Source organism: Eulemur rufifrons, chromosome 12 (genome assembly GCF_041146395.1).
Source record: "Eulemur rufifrons isolate Redbay chromosome 12, OSU_ERuf_1, whole genome shotgun sequence".
Classification (NCBI taxonomy): Eukaryota; Metazoa; Chordata; class Mammalia; order Primates; family Lemuridae; genus Eulemur; species Eulemur rufifrons.
This window is the reverse complement of record NC_090994.1, coordinates 12,078,936-12,096,245: the sequence shown is the minus strand read 5'-3', so window position 1 is coordinate 12,096,245 and position 17,310 is coordinate 12,078,936. Positions and strand designations below refer to the sequence as shown.

General features: G+C 33.1%; 1 protein-coding gene across 2 annotated transcripts in view; it reads left to right on the top strand.

Moving 5' to 3' along the window:
- The window catches only part of MICU3 (mitochondrial calcium uptake family member 3), an 80,156-nt gene extending 63,771 nt beyond the window's left edge, over positions 1–16,385 (top strand). The window contains exons 10-15 of one of the 2 annotated variants that reach the window (XR_011235236.1): positions 3,787–3,887; positions 4,500–4,671; positions 9,294–9,402; positions 13,301–13,369; positions 13,991–15,611; positions 15,657–16,385. Coding sequence is in view for 1 of the 2 variants with exons in the window: in XM_069485196.1 (XP_069341297.1) it covers positions 3,787–3,887; positions 4,500–4,671; positions 9,294–9,402; positions 11,742–11,899; positions 13,301–13,369 (609 nt within the window). In the remaining variant the exon portion in view is untranslated. Of the gene's footprint in view, positions 1–3,786; positions 3,888–4,499; positions 4,672–9,293; positions 9,403–11,741; positions 11,900–13,300; positions 13,370–13,990; positions 15,612–15,656 lie in introns of those variants that run through there. The other variant, XM_069485196.1, reaches the window with a different exon arrangement.
- Positions 16,386–17,310: the final 925 nt, after the last annotated feature.

The following is a 17,310-nucleotide window of genomic DNA, read 5'->3' as shown; positions in this document are numbered from 1 at the left end:
TAGTAAAACCTTGTGTCTTCAATTGTTGTAAAACCATATAGTGAAAATTTGAATATGCCACAGCTGATACCACTTTCTAACCAAAATCATACATAATAAATTCATAGTACAACATGATAAGCATATCATGCAACTGTTGAGTAAATCTGTCAGTGCTAAAATTATAAACACTATTTTGAGTCCTACAGATGAAATTTAAAATTTGTCTTATTTGCTTTAAACTCTACTTATCCATAATAAATTTCAGTAGATTATTCAAAAACTTTGTTAACAAAATCAAGAGTTTGAAGGTTTCCTCCAGCCCTTGGATAGAGCTTAAGATTATCATCACATTGTAATCAATAAAAATATGTTGAAAGAATATCTTAAAACTCATTGTCTTAATAGTTGGGCATATTTGTATGTCATGTAGATTTATCAACTTATTTTTGAAATGATTTAAAATAATTTTTAATCAAAACAAAGATAATAGACTTTCATGTAAATGGCCCATGGGTTCTTTTGTGGCTTTTTCTCCCTTTGTTATGAAAACACCTGAATTCATTTTATTTTAACAATGAACACTAGAATCAAAGGGATAAAGTCTCTATTTTTGTCTCAACCCTCGGGTGATTTAAGTTATATAACACAGTTAGGATACCAAGGACACTGGTGTAGTTTTCAATGACTGAGCTGTACTATGTTTCATTGAATGGGAAGAAAAGTTTTTCCCATTTCCATTTTCTAATTTTATTCTCTAATATCAAGCTGTTACTTATGCCTCTGTGGATCTGGGTTATCTGAATAAGTACAATATACAACTAATAAGATTTCGATGCTGAAAGACTGTAAGTGAAGATCTGCTCTGCTCAGTGGGCATGAGAAAAACTGGCTGAATGAGGTTATTATTTTAAAACTGTATAAAACAAAGCCATATCATTTTAGTGTATTGTGTCTTAAGGTAAAGGACATCACAACACTAGAGGAAAACGTTCCTTAGTTATGTTATCTGAGTTCACTACCTTTTGGTGTTCCTGTAACCTCTCACTTTAAGGCTTTTTTTCAGACCTATGTAACATGTAATTTCAATAGCATACTAGAAGTAAGAGTGTACCATGTAAAAATATTTTTTCCATTAAGCTTCAATATTATTATCTTTTCTGTCTTGTCCTTTTTCAAATTCCTAAAATATATTATTTTTACAAAAATAAATAATAATAGGTAACATTTGTTGAGCATTTACAATATGCTAGTCACAGTGCTAAGTGATTTACATGTGTTACCTAATCCTTACTACAACCCTTTGGGATAGGTACTATTATTAATATTATTCCTGAAGATAATATCCTCAAAGAGATTAACTTCCGCAGTGTCACTTAAATAATGAGAAGTGTCAGGATTCCAAGCCAGCAGTCTGACTCTTGAACTCATCATTTTATTTGTTCACCACAATACTGCTTATTTGTGAAGTAAGCAACTTTTTCAAAAACATTATCTCCCCTTCTTATCCACTTTCCTCCTGCCCCATTCCTCTAGTCCAGACAGATACCCTAGTTTTTCATACTTGTAGGCTACAGCCTCTATTCTTACGTTTCACTTAGGCATGAAATAACCTCTGAAATATTTCCTCCCCCTACTAATTTAAGCTGTTTAATTTAAGATAATAAACTGATTAAACTAGAGTATACTAAATCGCAAGAGAGTATCTGTAATTAACATAGATGTCTTTTTTTCCCAAAAACTATTTGCATATTATGACTACCAATAACGTTTGTATGCTTTATTGACACTCTAACTTCATCCTCAAAATTGTTGTTATAGTTAGAATTATTCCCATTTTACAGATAAGGAAGCTGAAGGTCAAAAAAACTCAGTAAACCCAGGTCTTCTGATTTTAAATCCTGTCTTCTCTATTAGAGCAATCTGCCTTTTCATCTTAAAGCTTCTGGGGAAAATATTGCCTTTGAGAGCTACTCAAATTACACTCGTCTCCTCTCACATATAGAGCCCTGAAAGGCTGGCACCACTACTATTTATTCCTTGACTTTCATAAAAAGTTTATTCAAGAAGATATATTTAAAAGATAATATGGGATGTTTGGCTACGTGGCTGTATTATTTTTCCACTAGCAATCAGATCAAACTGCTATCAGATCTTCAAAGAAGTTGGTTGTTATCATAGGGAACTTTTCAGGTTTGGAATACTTAGGGCTTAGCAAAGTGAAGTGAGAAGTAGTAGTAGAGATCTTCCAAACTAATTAGAAGGAGGTTATATCCTGGAACTGATTAGGAAAACCCAAACTAAATTACTTAAATAGAATATTTAGATGATTACTAATGAATTTCAACAATTTCAGACAATTGATAGTATAGACAGATACCCTACATGCTGGAGTTTTTAAGAGAGACATGGGTTATCAAAGAACTCACTCTAAAAAAACAGTTTAATGCATTAAAAGGGGGCATCTGTGGGGAAATCAGAAGATGTGGTCTCTATTACTCCATACTAATCATAGAAGAGAATAATAATATTTGGTCCAGGGAGAAAGGAAATAAAGATCTAACAAATATTATGAAGGATAAAATAGCTATCTTTGTGAAAGATTGGAAAGAGGAGTATGAAGAATCAATGGATTATCAGAATTTAGTGTGTGGGAGATGGGTGAATGAGACTTTTGGTCAAGGACCATAGAAGATCCATCCTTTGTAGAGAAGTATTTGTTTTCTGTCTTATATTTTCTATGGCATGCTGTCAGGATTCTGGTCAAGAAGTATGCATTTCAACTATGTACCTTTAGTGGATGTCAGCTATTTTTCTTAAATAGAAAAAATGATAGTATTATTTAAACTCTTATTTTTCTTACATTTTCTAGGATGATATATAGGACAGTTACAATCATTTGAATTTTATGATTTTTGTACCTGAGTACAAAAGTAGTACTTTATAAAGTAGGTATGAGTTAATGGCAAACTGAAGAAGAAAGGGAAAGAGGGATAGAGGGAAAAGGAAGACCTGTAAAGCTATATTATAGGAAAGGTGGAAGATTTTATAGGTTATCATACTTTATAAGGCCTGTAATCAAGCAGTTTAAAGAATGCACTTGTTGGAACTTAGTTTGTCCAGTTGAGTGGGGAAGGAAAAGTCCTCTGGAATTTATTTTTTATCAATTCAAAAAATTATATAAGACTTTTCTTTGAAAGAATTATAGATGATATAAATTCCAAGGTAATGTTATTACTACAGTTTTCTCTTTCAAAATACAGTATCCATTTAAGTATCATAATTATGTAATATAGTGGGAAAGTATCATGGTTAAAGGAAGCTATTTGTGAAGCTTGGGCTACTCTTGTGTCTGCCCCATATATTCAGTATGTCTGAACAATTTACCTCTTTTGAACATCATAAAAAATAGATTTTTCAGGTTGATTAGGAAAATCCAGGCCAAATTACTTAAATAGAAATAGAATATTTAGATGATTACTAAAGGATTTCAACTATTTTAGATAATTTAAAGTATAGAACCCTATGTGCATAATTTGAGGTTGAAAACTTCTTAAAATATAATATCTTTAAAATTTTTTTAAGTTCACTTTCATTCAAAGTTCTATTATTAAAATTTGACCTTGATTTTAACTGTAATTGCATTTAACTGTAATTTCACAATGTAGCCTGTAAAACTCATTATAATGTTAATGTATTTATGTCTTGATATTTCTATGTTGGTAACAAAATTGTTTGAGCAACATTGAGTATGCCTGTTCTGTTTCTTTTACTGGAGCTAACTGTTAAATTATGGTTTTTTTTAAGCGTGCTGATGACATCACAAGTTTAGTAACTGATACTACACTTCTTGTACACTTTTTTGGAAAGAAAGGAAAAGCTGAGCTCAACTTTGAAGATTTTTATAAGTGAGCTTAATTTTTATATTTTTATTGAAAATTGTTAACATGCTAAAATCAGAAGGATCTTTGGAAATTATCTTGTCCAATGATACGCTCCTCTTTGCTACTTCCATTGTAACTGAAGGTATTCTGTATAACAATTACCCACTTCCATCAGTACCTATATACCAATGCTTATATTGAGAATTATAACAGGAAGTTACTGTGGATGGTTAAAAAAAAAGTCTGGCTATCTGGATTGATTGTTGTCTCTTGTATATGCAGAAGAAAGTATGTTGCCAATTCCTTAGTCTCAATAAGCCACAATAATAATAACAAGCAGTTTAAGTAGCACTATTACTCTACAAGGTACTTTTGTTATACCCATTTTATAGACGAGGAAACCAAAGCCCTGAGAGGCTAAATTATTTGCCCCATGTGCTACAGTCAGCAAGTGGCAACACTTCTCATATCTTGTTCTCTTTTTTTTCCCATTTACAGAGAGAGATTTTATGAGTCTTTGTGTCATCATATAATTATTTCCATAGGACCTTTTCTATGCCTGTGAATATTTGATAATTTTCTGTTACCATTACTCTTCATTTATCTTGTTCATTCTTTATTGTATTTTTGTCATAGATTCATGGATAACCTCCAAACAGAAGTTCTAGAAATAGAATTCCTTTCCTACTCTAATGGAATGAATACTATCAGTGAAGAAGATTTTGCTCATATTCTTTTACGATATACAAATGTGGAAAATACATCAGTATTTTTGGAAAATGTGCGTTACAGTATACCTGAAGAAAAGGTATCTATCCCCTACGTTTATTTTGTTTCGTATGTTATTATTAATAGCTTGTAATTATGTCTGTAAAACACATTGCCCTTTTGTTAGTTTTTTTGCTCCTCTGTGGGTTAAAAGATATCTTGTATATATTTTATTCTTTTTCCTCTGTGTCCTAAGTGTTCTGGCTAAATTTTTAAAAATTAATTTTAAATTCTGGGTAGAGAGCCATATTTTTCTTAACTATGCTGAAAACACTTAAGGCTATTAGCAGTTGTTTTATTCAAATTAAGAATATCATTTTTCAAGAGAATTCCACTGAACTATATGCTTTGACTACTCCCTAAACATCACCTCATAAAAAACCGTTTATATTTACATCATTTCTGTCACACTCTGTTCCTTTCTATAACACCCTTAGTAAAAGGTCATTTGAAGACTGCCATTGATGAGTGAGTGATCTTATCATTGGTTAAAGTGAGGTTTTTCAGAGAGTTTGGATGGCATGAATAGTTAGGGACCTGGGACAACTGATTGTCTATTTGTTTAGTAACAAATGCGGTGTCAGCGCTTCTGAGCAGTTGCATTATCTATTGGTATTTCAATGCATCATTGCAACCAAATAGAACTGGTGTTACAAGTACCCCTTCAAGCATGGGATGTTTTGGATATATGGCCTTCTATTTGTGTTTAGAGAAGGATCAGGTTAATCTGCCCAAGAGAAACCTGCAAATAGTTTGACTCTGTTTAGAATGGATACACTATGACAATGTTAACAATCCTCCCTGTCTACTAAGGAATGAGAGGAAAAGGACTGGATGCATTTGGCCATTAGTTTTACATTCTCTCGAAATCAGAGTTCTTTTATCTGTTTTGCATGTTAAACTGAATTTTTCTAATTCATAGATACTTACCTAAAAATAAATATTGGAAATTATACTACTTTATCAAGCTACTAAAGTACTATTTAGGACCTTGAATCTATATTTTTTTCTTTTATTAAATGGAAACTTATCAAAATCTGTAATTCAAAAGGTTAAATTCCAGGGTGAAGAATTTATAGGAACTTTTTGAAGTGCTTTATGCACCTGTTTTTTACATCTAAGATTATTTCAAAATAAAACTTTTTTAAAGTTAAGTTCAGCTTCTGAAACCTTCTGATTGATTGAAATATTTTAAGTCCTACAAATCATTAAGGTAGAAAAGGAAAATTTCACAAGTGAACCAGCAGTGATCGATTCTCATTGATTTCTTTCTGCATTACCTCATCAATCCTCAGAACAACCTTCCAGGTTTGACATCTTTCTTTTGGAATAAGGGAAGCCGAGGCCTTTACTTCCTTACACACTTGTCCAAGGAGTCAAACCGAAGGCTTTCCAAGCCAGTGATATTCCTTCCACACCCTACTTAGGTCTTTCCCTTCCTCCACCTCTTATCTCCTCTCCAAAAGGATAACAACTACTATTATTTGAATAGCACTTTACATTTCTAAAATACTTTCATTTTCATTTGTTTATCTAGCACCTACTATTTACTAGGCCTTATTCTAGCCACTGGAGTTAAAGTGGCGATATAAGCAAAATCCTTCTCTCATGGAAATATTAATATATATTAGTAGAGAAACAAAATAAGTAAACAAAAAAATGACATACTTTCAGGTAATGATAAATGTTATGGAGGGGACCAAGGGTCATGGGTACTGGACACAAAGGAGACCGTCAGGGAGAGCTTTGCTGAAGAGGTGGCTTTTGAGGAGAGACTATGAGGAGTGAGCTGTGCAAAGATCTGGACAAAGAGCATTCCAGGCAGAGGACACCAAGGGCCTGAGGACAGAAAGCTTGGTTTATTTAAGCAAATGCCAAAAGACAAAGTAAGTGAACAGGAAAGTAGTAGATGAGGAAGGAGAGACAGATAGGGGCCAGGTCTTTTAGGACCCTGTAGGCCAGGGTCAGGAGTTCAGAGTTTATTCTAATAGAGCCTCTAGGAGTGATGGGAAGCCACTATAGCATTTAAACTTTAAAGCAGAGGCCAACAAACCACATCACTTCCTATTTTTGTAAATAAAGTTTATTGAAACACAGCCATGCTCATTCACTTAAAGTATTGTCTGCAGCTGCTTTTGCACTATTATGGTACAGTGGAATAGCTGCAACAGAGAGCAGATAGCCAGCAAAAATGAAAATATCTGCTCTCTGGGCTTTTTCAGAAAAAGTGTGCCAACCTTGCATTAGAGCATAGGCATGACATTCATTCATTCAGTTAAGTGTTGACTGTCTACTGGGACACTCAGATGCAGCCCCTACTCTGATTCACGTTACAAAAGATCATCTGGGCTGCTACATAACAGAACAGACTTCAGCTGGCCCAACTTTGAAAGAAAGAGACAATATAAGATGCTATTACAGGAGTCTAGGTGAGAGATAAGCATGGTTTGGACCAGGGTAAAAGTAGAGAAAAGAGGCCAGATATTGAATCATTTAAATAGTAGAGCTGATAGAACCTGTTCATGGATTATATTTCAATGTGAAGGAAAAAGAGGAATCAAGAACTCCTGAAGCTTTGGCCTGAACCACAAGGTAAATCAATTATGCCATTTACTGAGCCAAGCAAGACCATGAATTTGGGATTAGGAGGGAATCAGATTTATTAGGAATAAGTTAAATTTGATAATTATACTACTTCCCTGTTAATATTTGCATTATGTGGTTATTCTGAGAAGCCATCTTGTAAAGCTAAAAGTTCAGATGTTGAACATTGTATTCTGTCATTTTTAAAATTTGTTTCTTAATTTCATGCTCCCCGAAAACATTGATTTTTTTTTTAACCCTTTGCTTAAAAATATCTCATCCTCCTGTTTTTTACTTTTACCAACAATAACCTGTTCCCCTGAGACAGAGACTGTTGCTATGGCAGCATGGACTGGTACAGACCAGAGCAGTGACCCATTTCCCTGGCAACAAGCTCTCCACATCAAGGCCTACCCCTTCTGGTGGAGTCTCCCTACCTGATTCAAACAGCCCTCTCTAGAAAACATGGCAGGTGTGATCGGGTCACAAAACAGGATCCAGGATTGGAGAGGCCATAAAGAAATACAAGGAAAGGGGAAGTGAAAAATATGAAAAGACAATAGGATTCTCATGTTGAAAGTAACAGAAGAGTTGTAATTAAAGTAGAAATAATGTATACCAAAAATTGGGTCTTTTGGTACTAAGTCATTTAATCAGTAGTTGGCTTATATGAAAATAGAGTCCTGTGGTTCTTTCCCTAGCTTTGCAACACTGCCTTGCTAGTGTCTCTTTGTCTTTTACCCCCATCTTAAAGCCAGAATTTGTTAAACCTAAGCCCTTGGCCTTCTGCTCTTTTCTCTGTGTATTTTCTCAGTTATATTAATTTCGTTGAGGAGAACACATTAATTAAATGCAGCTCCTCATGTTCAAATTTGTATCCTGTGAGATACATTGTTCTTATTTTAAATAACTATTTAACTGAAGTAACAGCCAGGGCAGTAATTTCACTTTATACATATAACATTCCAGAAGAAGCCGCTCTGACCACCAGTTCTTTACATCAGCAGTCCCCAACCTTTTTGGCACCAGGGACCAGTTTCATGGAAGTAAATTTTTCCACCAACCAGGGCGGGTATGGTTTGGGGATGATTCAAGTGTATTACATTTATTGTGCAGTCGAACCTCTCTGCTAATGAGAATCTGTATTTGCAGCTGCTCCCCAGTGCTAGTATCACTTCCCTCAGCTCCACCTCAGATAAGCAGGCATTGGGTTCTCCCATGAGCATGCTGCCTAGATCCCTCGCATGCACAGGTTACAGTAGCGTTCGTGCTCCTGTGAGAATCTAATGCCACAGCGGTTCTGACAGGAGGCGGAGCTTATGTGGTGATGCAAGCGATGGGGAGCGGCTGTAAATACAGACGAAGCTTCGCTTGCTCTCCTGCCACTCACCTCCTGCCGTGCAGCCCAGTTCCTAACATGCCAGGGACCGGTAGCAGTCCATGCCTTGGGGGTTGGGGACCGCAGCTTTACATGATCCCACACAAGCCCTTAGTTGGGTCTCCCAGAGCTGTATCTTCAGTCACTGCACTTCCTCCTGCTGTCCTGGCAATGTTATCATGACAGGAACAAGCACAAACATACTAGGTTGACGCTGAATCAACATTTTGAGTTTGCATTGTCATTATAAAGACATTAATGATCTAATGCTGAATCATATTTGAGGAGTACATGTGCAGGGGAAATTGTTTTTAATGACTTCCTTCTGTTTTTTAAATTCTTTATCATCATATTTATTTTTAGGGTTTAAAAAAATTCAGGCCTAAAATAGAGAGTTTTCAAAATTGAAATTTTTTTATTCATTTTTATTGTAGCATTTTTTGGAACTTTGTGCTAACGTGACAGTGTTTAAAAAATATTTTCATTTATTATTGTAATGGTAACAACATCACCCAGTGGAAATAAGTCTGAGTTAATTTTACATTCCATTTGGAGAAAGAAGGTTTCACAATATACCCTGGAAATGTTTACTTATAAGATATATTGCAGATGCTTAATCTGTTTATTTCTCTTAAGTGTAGAAACTTATTTTAATAAATTTTGTAATATTAAATATATTTACATTTATTTTCACAATATAGGGCATCACATTTGATGAATTCAGGTCATTTTTCCAGTTTCTTAACAACCTAGAAGACTTTGCAATAGCCCTGAATATGTATAACTTTGCAAGTCGTTCTATAGGGCAAGGTAAGTAATCATCTTTCAAAAATTAGACTGGGTGTGGTGACATATCTATAATCCTAGCACTTTGGGAGGCTGAGGTGGGAGAATTGCTTGAGGCCAGGAGTTTGAGACAAGCCTGAGCAATATAGCAAGACCCATGTCTCTACAAAAAATAGAAAAATTAGCCAGGTCTGGTGGCGTGTGCCCATAGTCCCAGCTACTCAGGAGTCTGAGGCAGGAGGATCAGTGGAGCTCAGGATTTTGAGGTTACAGTGAGCTATGATGACACCACTGCACTCTAGACTGGACAACAGAACAAGACCCTAACTCCAAAAAAAAAAAAAAAAAAAAAAGCAAAAAATAATCCTACATTGATTCTAGAGATTTTGGCAATAATTTAAATATTTCATATCATATCACCCAACTTGCCTGAAAGTCTGGTGTATACTTTCAATGAGAAATGAGTTCTGACACTTAAAAGAAAACTAAGCAAAGTTTAGAGAAATGTGCTAAATTTTCATATTGAATTTATTTTTGCCCTTAATTTCATATCATGGGGAAAAGCTAATGATGTTTGTAAAAGTTCAAAGAAGAAGAAACTTCATGGCCACTTGGTATCACTAGGGGACATGCGTCCACCTACAGAAGAACCAGTTGGCCATGCTCCAGACATTCCCACAGGATGGTATTTATGTTACTGATTCAGTGCCTGCCAACTCAGAAACCCGAGTTTTGTCAGCAGAGCTACCTCTTAGCCATAGACTTACATTGACTGACTTTTGAGAATGATGTATAAAATTCAATATCAATTTTGCTTAATTTACAAAGAAATACAACTGTCATAGAGTTCAGAATGCTGTTGCCTTCAGAACCAGCTCCTTTCCCTGTAGGTTTAACAGGCCAGGTACTTTTCTAGGATTCCCTGGCTGTGATCATGCTCCCTCCCCTCATGGCCATATCTCTTTATTCTTGCCCTATGGGGACTTTATGTCTGTAAGGTGATTGCCTGTCTCTGCTATTATCCCAAGGTTAAATCTCAGAGGACAGTCTTAGTTTTTTTATTACCAAGTTCTAGGGAGAAGCCAGGCTGCAGCCCCTAAATGCTGATGACAATTCCGTCTCTACCAAAGACACAGATATTGACTCCATCATGTGGCCTCATTCATTTATCCATTGAGTAAGAGAAACCTGAAAAAATTTCATATTTTACCCTTTCTCTAGTGTAGACATTCAAATATGGCACCTTCTCAACCCATTTTAGTGTTTTAAAATCAAAACTTTTGGGAGCCCTGCCTTTACAGACCAGCCTGTATTTCCATGATAAACCTAATCAACGTTTTTTAAAAAAATCAGTATCTGCTCACTTGGTTGAGAATGGAAAGTTGCTTTTTTACTTTGTGGAACTGAGAAATGAAAAAAACTAATTGTGTCACTTGTCTTGCAGTTGCTAGGAATATGTCCATCCCTTTCTTTTCTTTTGCCACTACTGGCACCTTTATTCAAGTTATTACCTTTTAGAAGGACTACTGCAGTGGCAACCAAAGTGGCATTCCTGGTACTAGCTACTTTCCTCACCAATGTTTCCTAGAGAGCTCACAGAATAATCTTCTAAAACACAAATTAACCTTCCTACAACCTTCTCCGGAAAACTATTAAATTTTCCAGTTGCCCATTAAAGAATGTACAGGTTCCTCGCCTCACGGTCCCTATGCAGAGCTTCCTACAGATCCTGTCTGTCCCCTGGCTCTGCCCAAACCAGGATCCCCATTGTTTTCTGAATGTGCTTTATGCTGCCCTGTGTCCCCACATGCCTTAGTTCATTCATGCCATCTCATGTGCCATTTCTCTCTTCTCTGCAAGCTGAAATCATCTATCCTTCCGGGCTCAGCCCAAATACAAAATCACAGCCTTTCCTAATCACCGCTCTTCTCTCTCTTCTTCCTACTCCATACACGGGACAGAAGTACTCACGCATCTCCTAATTCTCATAACACCTTGTTGGTACTTTTTGTGTGGCCGGTGTAATGACTATTTGGACAGGTGTCTCATCTCCCATCTGAACTCTAAGTTTCTTGACAACTTATCTTAATAACTTCTAAAGTATCTGTCACTGACAGTAGGTGTTCATTAAACATTCATGGATTATGATTGTATGATTAACCTAAGATACAGCTACTTCCTGTCTCTTTTCATTACAACCACAAAAATTATTCCCTAAAACACAGCATGATTAATGAAAAGACATGTTGCATAAGGTCATGATCCATTTTTAGAAAACAACTTTTTTTACAACTTTTCTAATAATTAACACATATTATAAAAATGTTAACAGACTATTTTTCTTTTTATGTGACATTATCTAGATGAATTTAAACGTGCCGTCTATGTAGCTACTGGACTCAAACTTTCACCACATTTAGTGAACACTGTCTTCAAGATTTTTGATGTTGACAAAGATGATCAATTAAGTTATAAAGAATTTATTGGAATTATGAAAGACAGACTCCATAGAGGATTCCGGGTAAACTACAAATTTTAAGCATATTGATATGGAAAAAATCCATGTGGGTTTAGAAACAATTTATATAAATTTTAAGAATATAAAAATTAAATATTAAATACTTTATTTGAAAAGAAAAACAGGATTTATCTAATTTCAGAAACAACTTGAGGTAATAAAAGAGAATACTTTTTTAAAAATATAAAATCAGTTTGACTTCTAATAATTTATTTTCATATTCAGTTAATGTCTCTATCCCAGTTGTGGGGGAAAATGTTGCCAGATATTTTTGAAAAATTCAGTGTGCACATTGGCTTTTCAGACCTGGCAGCATGCAAAGAAATAACACTGTTTCTCATCTTATAAAGCACATGTTTTCTTTAGGCAACCTGAGGTTTCTAAGTCACTGTATATTCATTACTTTTTATATGGAAAATAAGTTAAAAATTTTTTTCGTGTGTTGAACTATTTTTTCTGTTACCATTTTATACTGAAAGGTCATTACTAGAAATTCAATGATTCTTCCCAAGAAATATGTTTTAAAGATTGAAATATAGTATGAATCCATAAATGTTTATACATCTAATGGAAAAAGAAATTTTTTCTATTAAAATTAACAGCTAGAATATTCAATCTTCCATATTTGGCAAGAATACCCCTAAAATTATACATTTTAAAGGAGAAAAAGTTGTATATACAAAAAGTCAAAATTCATATTAGACAATGTTTTTTAAAAATTTTAATGAGTTTAAATCCAAACTGCCTGTGTGAAGATGCTGTGTACTTAACTGCCACCTAGTGGTTAGTTGCTAACATTTTAGATGATGCCACAAAGACTTGAAGGGATATACATTGAAAATCATTTAATTTTCTTCAAAAATTTTAGAGTAGCAAGATCAAATTAAATATGAACTATTCCAAACATCTGACCCTGTATTTTGCTCTTAGATGTTATATGTTTTATTTTTATTTATTTATGTAAATGCCTGTGGCCCTCATTTTAATAGCACATTATTTTAATTTTTATTTTTAATTGACAAAAAATAATTGTGTATACTTATGGGGTACAATATAATGTTTTGAAATAGGTATACATTGTATATCCATCACCTCAAATACTTTTGTTGCAGTGAGAACATTTTAAATCTGCTTTTTTAAAGCAATTTTGAAATATGCAATGCATGGTTATTAATTATGGTCACCTTGCTGTGTAGATCTTGAAAAATTATTCATAGTGTATAACTGGAACGTTGTATCTTTTGGTTAACTTTTCCCCATTCCTTCCTCACACACACCCCAACCTCTGGTAACCACCATTCTACTCTCTACTTCAAGTTTGACTTTTTTAGATTCCACATGTAAGTGAAATCATGCTGTGTTTGTCTTCCTGTACATCTGTATGCTTGATCCTCTGTTCCACAGGGTTACAAAACTGTCCAGAAGTATCCAACTTTCAAATCCTGCCTGAAGAAAGAACTTCATAGCAGATAAGTATGTTAGCTTATGTTTGTCTAAATTTGTTTAATGCCAATAAAGAGAAAGGGTCATGATTTCTTTTTCTGTTATAAAATTTAAAAAATAGCTCAAAGGAGTAGAATCATAGTTTCTAATTTATTTTTAATTTTTAGGCCATTAGAGCATCTTGATTGAAAAATTTTGTTAAACTTGCAGTTTTGTACATAAGCAGATACAATATATTGAACCCAAATTAGACTTTTGTAATCGAAGATCATTAGCACCAAAGGAATATTTGTAACTGTTTTTTAGGATTATGATTCTGAACATCTGCTACAAAAATAGCAGCTAATTTTTTTACTTATATATGTGGCACTAAGTGTTCTTCCACATATATAGTGTCTCATTTAATTCTCACAGATACCCCATTTAAGAGCAGAGAAAATCAAGGTTTAGCAAGTAACTTGCCTATGATAACTTACTAGTAAGTGGCAAACCAGGATTTGAACTTTATTCTTATATTTTATGGGGGGTATTTTTATTGGATTCCTTACTGTGTCATATTATTATTGTAAGAATATTTGATTAATGCCATCACCTCTGAATTATATCCTAAACAAATACTGCTTTTGTATTACTGTTTGTTTTTTTAATTAGATATTCATAAAGCAAAGTTTAAAGGATTACTATCTATGTGACAAATGCAAGAAGCAAAAATTTCAGAGAGTGGAAGCAGGTCTGAGATCAGAACACGTAGAAAATGAAGGAAAAGGTGAAATGCTATGAAATTTATATTTTTTCTTGAGCTTAATTCTTAACATAAAACAGATAAAATATATCTTCTTACTACAAATGTTATATATAATCAAGTTGAGCTTTTGCCTTGATTTACTGAACTTTCTGCACTTTTTCATTCCCTTCAGAAGTGTATAGATACTTCCAATGACTATATAAGAATGTATGTAAAATATTTTTTATTTATTTTAATAATTTGCCTCATTTCAAAATAATTTATGACTCATGGAATATAGATCACCTAAAATGAACGTCACGTTTTCTTTGTTTTTGGACTGTGAACTTATTTTCAGAGAATGGACATTGCTTAAGACGTATCTTAGGACCCTTAGCATTATTAACAAATCCTGTTATTTACCAGGTTTTTAATTACATTGAAATAATTTTGGAAAATGAAATTAAGCTACTGTATAATGTGATGGTTTACACTGTACTTTTAACTTTTAAAAGTACTTAACATATGTTGTTTGATTTGCATAAAAAGTTTTTTGAAATTTTTATTCATTTACCAAAGTCAACAGAATGTCTAGTATTCTTTTATGTAGGCAGTACAGAAATTTAAAATGTAGATTTTTTTTTTTACCCCCCAAAACAGTCATGTGTTGATGGTAGAAGCAGTGGTAGCTGTTATAACAGTAGTTATTGTCATTGTCATTATCTTCTTAAATATAATGCTGCTCCTGATTCCAGGTGGTATATGTTAATAGCGCTAGTAAAAATAACATCTTAGAGCTCTGTAACTTGTTGCATATTGTCAATATATGTATGTAGCATCAAAATGGGTGTTGTAAGAGACTAATATAAAATGGTTTAGAAGACTGATGTATATATAAGGTAATATTTTGTTTTTTGCAAAAGGACCACATGCAAAAGTGTTGCTAAACAGCCAGTAATAATGAATAATTTAAGTATAATTTATTATTTCAAAATAATATGTCTTAAAAGGGAAAATAAAAACTTTCTATGGAATCACAACAAAATTAGATTTTCACATGGAGAAATAATTTAATAGTACTTAATAGAAATCTGTTCAATTCAGAACATTTAGTTTATACAAGGATACTATACAAAAATAGAATAATGAACTTTAATAAATGTATATACTGTATGTGGAAGATAAGCTCATTTATCTTCCTTTCTAAGACATATTTAATGTAAGTCATATACACTCCAACTAGTACCTTGCTTTTGCATATGAAAATAGGAAACACTGACTTTGTTTTTATAAGTTATTAAATGTGAACTTGATCTACATCGACTTATTTATAAAAGTAATATTATTTCCAAGAAAATATTAGCATTTATTTTGTATTTGTTAGACTTTTTACATTCTTTATCTGATATTATTTATTATGCTAATTAGAAATATATGATTCATAAATTTAAGGATCCCATATAGTATAATAATTTAATTTCACCTGCTTTGAAGGTTGACTTGAGTGACTAAACGAAAATGCCTCCCCACTCATTTAACATGCCCCAGGTCTGTTTTTTTTACCCTGTGAACTTCCTAGAGAAGTAATCCCAGGTCTATTTTATCTTGTACTGATTGTTCTCAACATTATTTGGTATCTAAAATAATTGAAAAAATGTAATTTTCTTTAATCCTTGACTGTAAGTTATATTATCTTACATACATGGAAAATCCTATAAATACAGATTAAAAATTAAATTAGCCCATTAAAATCCTTTACAATTCTGTCATTCTCCCAAGAAAGAACAGCATACCACATACGCAAGCTTTATTCTTTACTGCTTATCAGAGTGAATGGGTGAATATCTGTTTGAAAGGTTGCAGCATAATGTTAAAATGAGAATAAAATATTCTGATCAATTAAAGTGTAAAGGAAAGTAGTAAATTACAGTGAGTCCCTTCATATTATCACTCTGGAACTTTATCATATATAAAATAAGAGGTAAAAATAGCTCACTCGATTATTATTTATATCAATTTAAAAATTTCTAAATGCTTTGAAAATAATAATATCCTAGCTATTAATACATGTATGCTGTTATTTTCAGTATTTCCTTCTAAAAACTATTCTCTGGAAAGATTAAGCTATACATAAAATTTTAATATCATACATTTTACAGAGAACTTACATAATAAACAGTTTATGGTACTTCTCAGAATCACTTCATAATAAGAAATTTATTGAACTTAAGTTTCAATTTATTTTTCTTATAATTGTAAAGTGACCTGTCTTACATTCTTATATTATCTTAAAATAAATATACCTGCCCATTAATCAAGAAACATTGTACTTTGCTTTTATGTATGTCTGTGGACTAATAATGTCCTTCAGAAATGTCACCTCCAAACTTATAAGGTTACCAAACTTCCATCGATTGTCTACTCTCTTCTGTGGCAATATATGCCAATGAAATTCATCTCATCAACACCTTTATAAGTAAGTAAATCACATAGAGCCATAATGCCTCTCAAAGTACATCATAGGAATTTCTACATTATAGAACTGTGGTCATTGGTACTGGAAAGCTTTTCAGAAAGTTTACATGTGACTTAATGGAGTATCAATTTTGTTTAAAATAATTAGATCAAAACTACAGCAGCCCTTGTTTTACTAATGTTGGTGAATTGTCAATATTGTCTTCCTAAGACAAGACCTAGAAATTTATCAGTTTTCAAAATACACTAGTCATTATCCTATTTCTTATAGCCATACAGTAAATTAACACTTGTTAAAAGCATAGTGCTTTTACTTCCAAAGGATGTAAAAACATGAATTGTATAATGTTCAGTAAGTATAATAAAAATTCTAAGTGTTAAAAAACCATTGTGCTTTTTTTATTCGACAGTATTTTTACTTTCTTAGTAGCTCATGAAATAATGGTACATCTTGCAATGTTTCATCTTAAATACTGTGAAATATTGTGTTTATAATTCTTTATATATCACAATCAGTATTTTTGGAACACATCTTAAAAACGGAGAAATATACCTGTAACTGTGACTATACGCATGTAAGTATACAGTGCTCAGAGAAAGTTTTCTAGAAAAGATAAATTTTGTCCAACATTGTGAAGGAAGAAAGGGAGATGTGCTAATGAGAAATAGAATAGGAAAAATAAGAGAATGGAAAAGGGATCTGAATAAGGATACAGTTTTTTAAATTGGGACTGGGTAGACAGTTTTTGTAAACACAAATTTAAAGAAATGC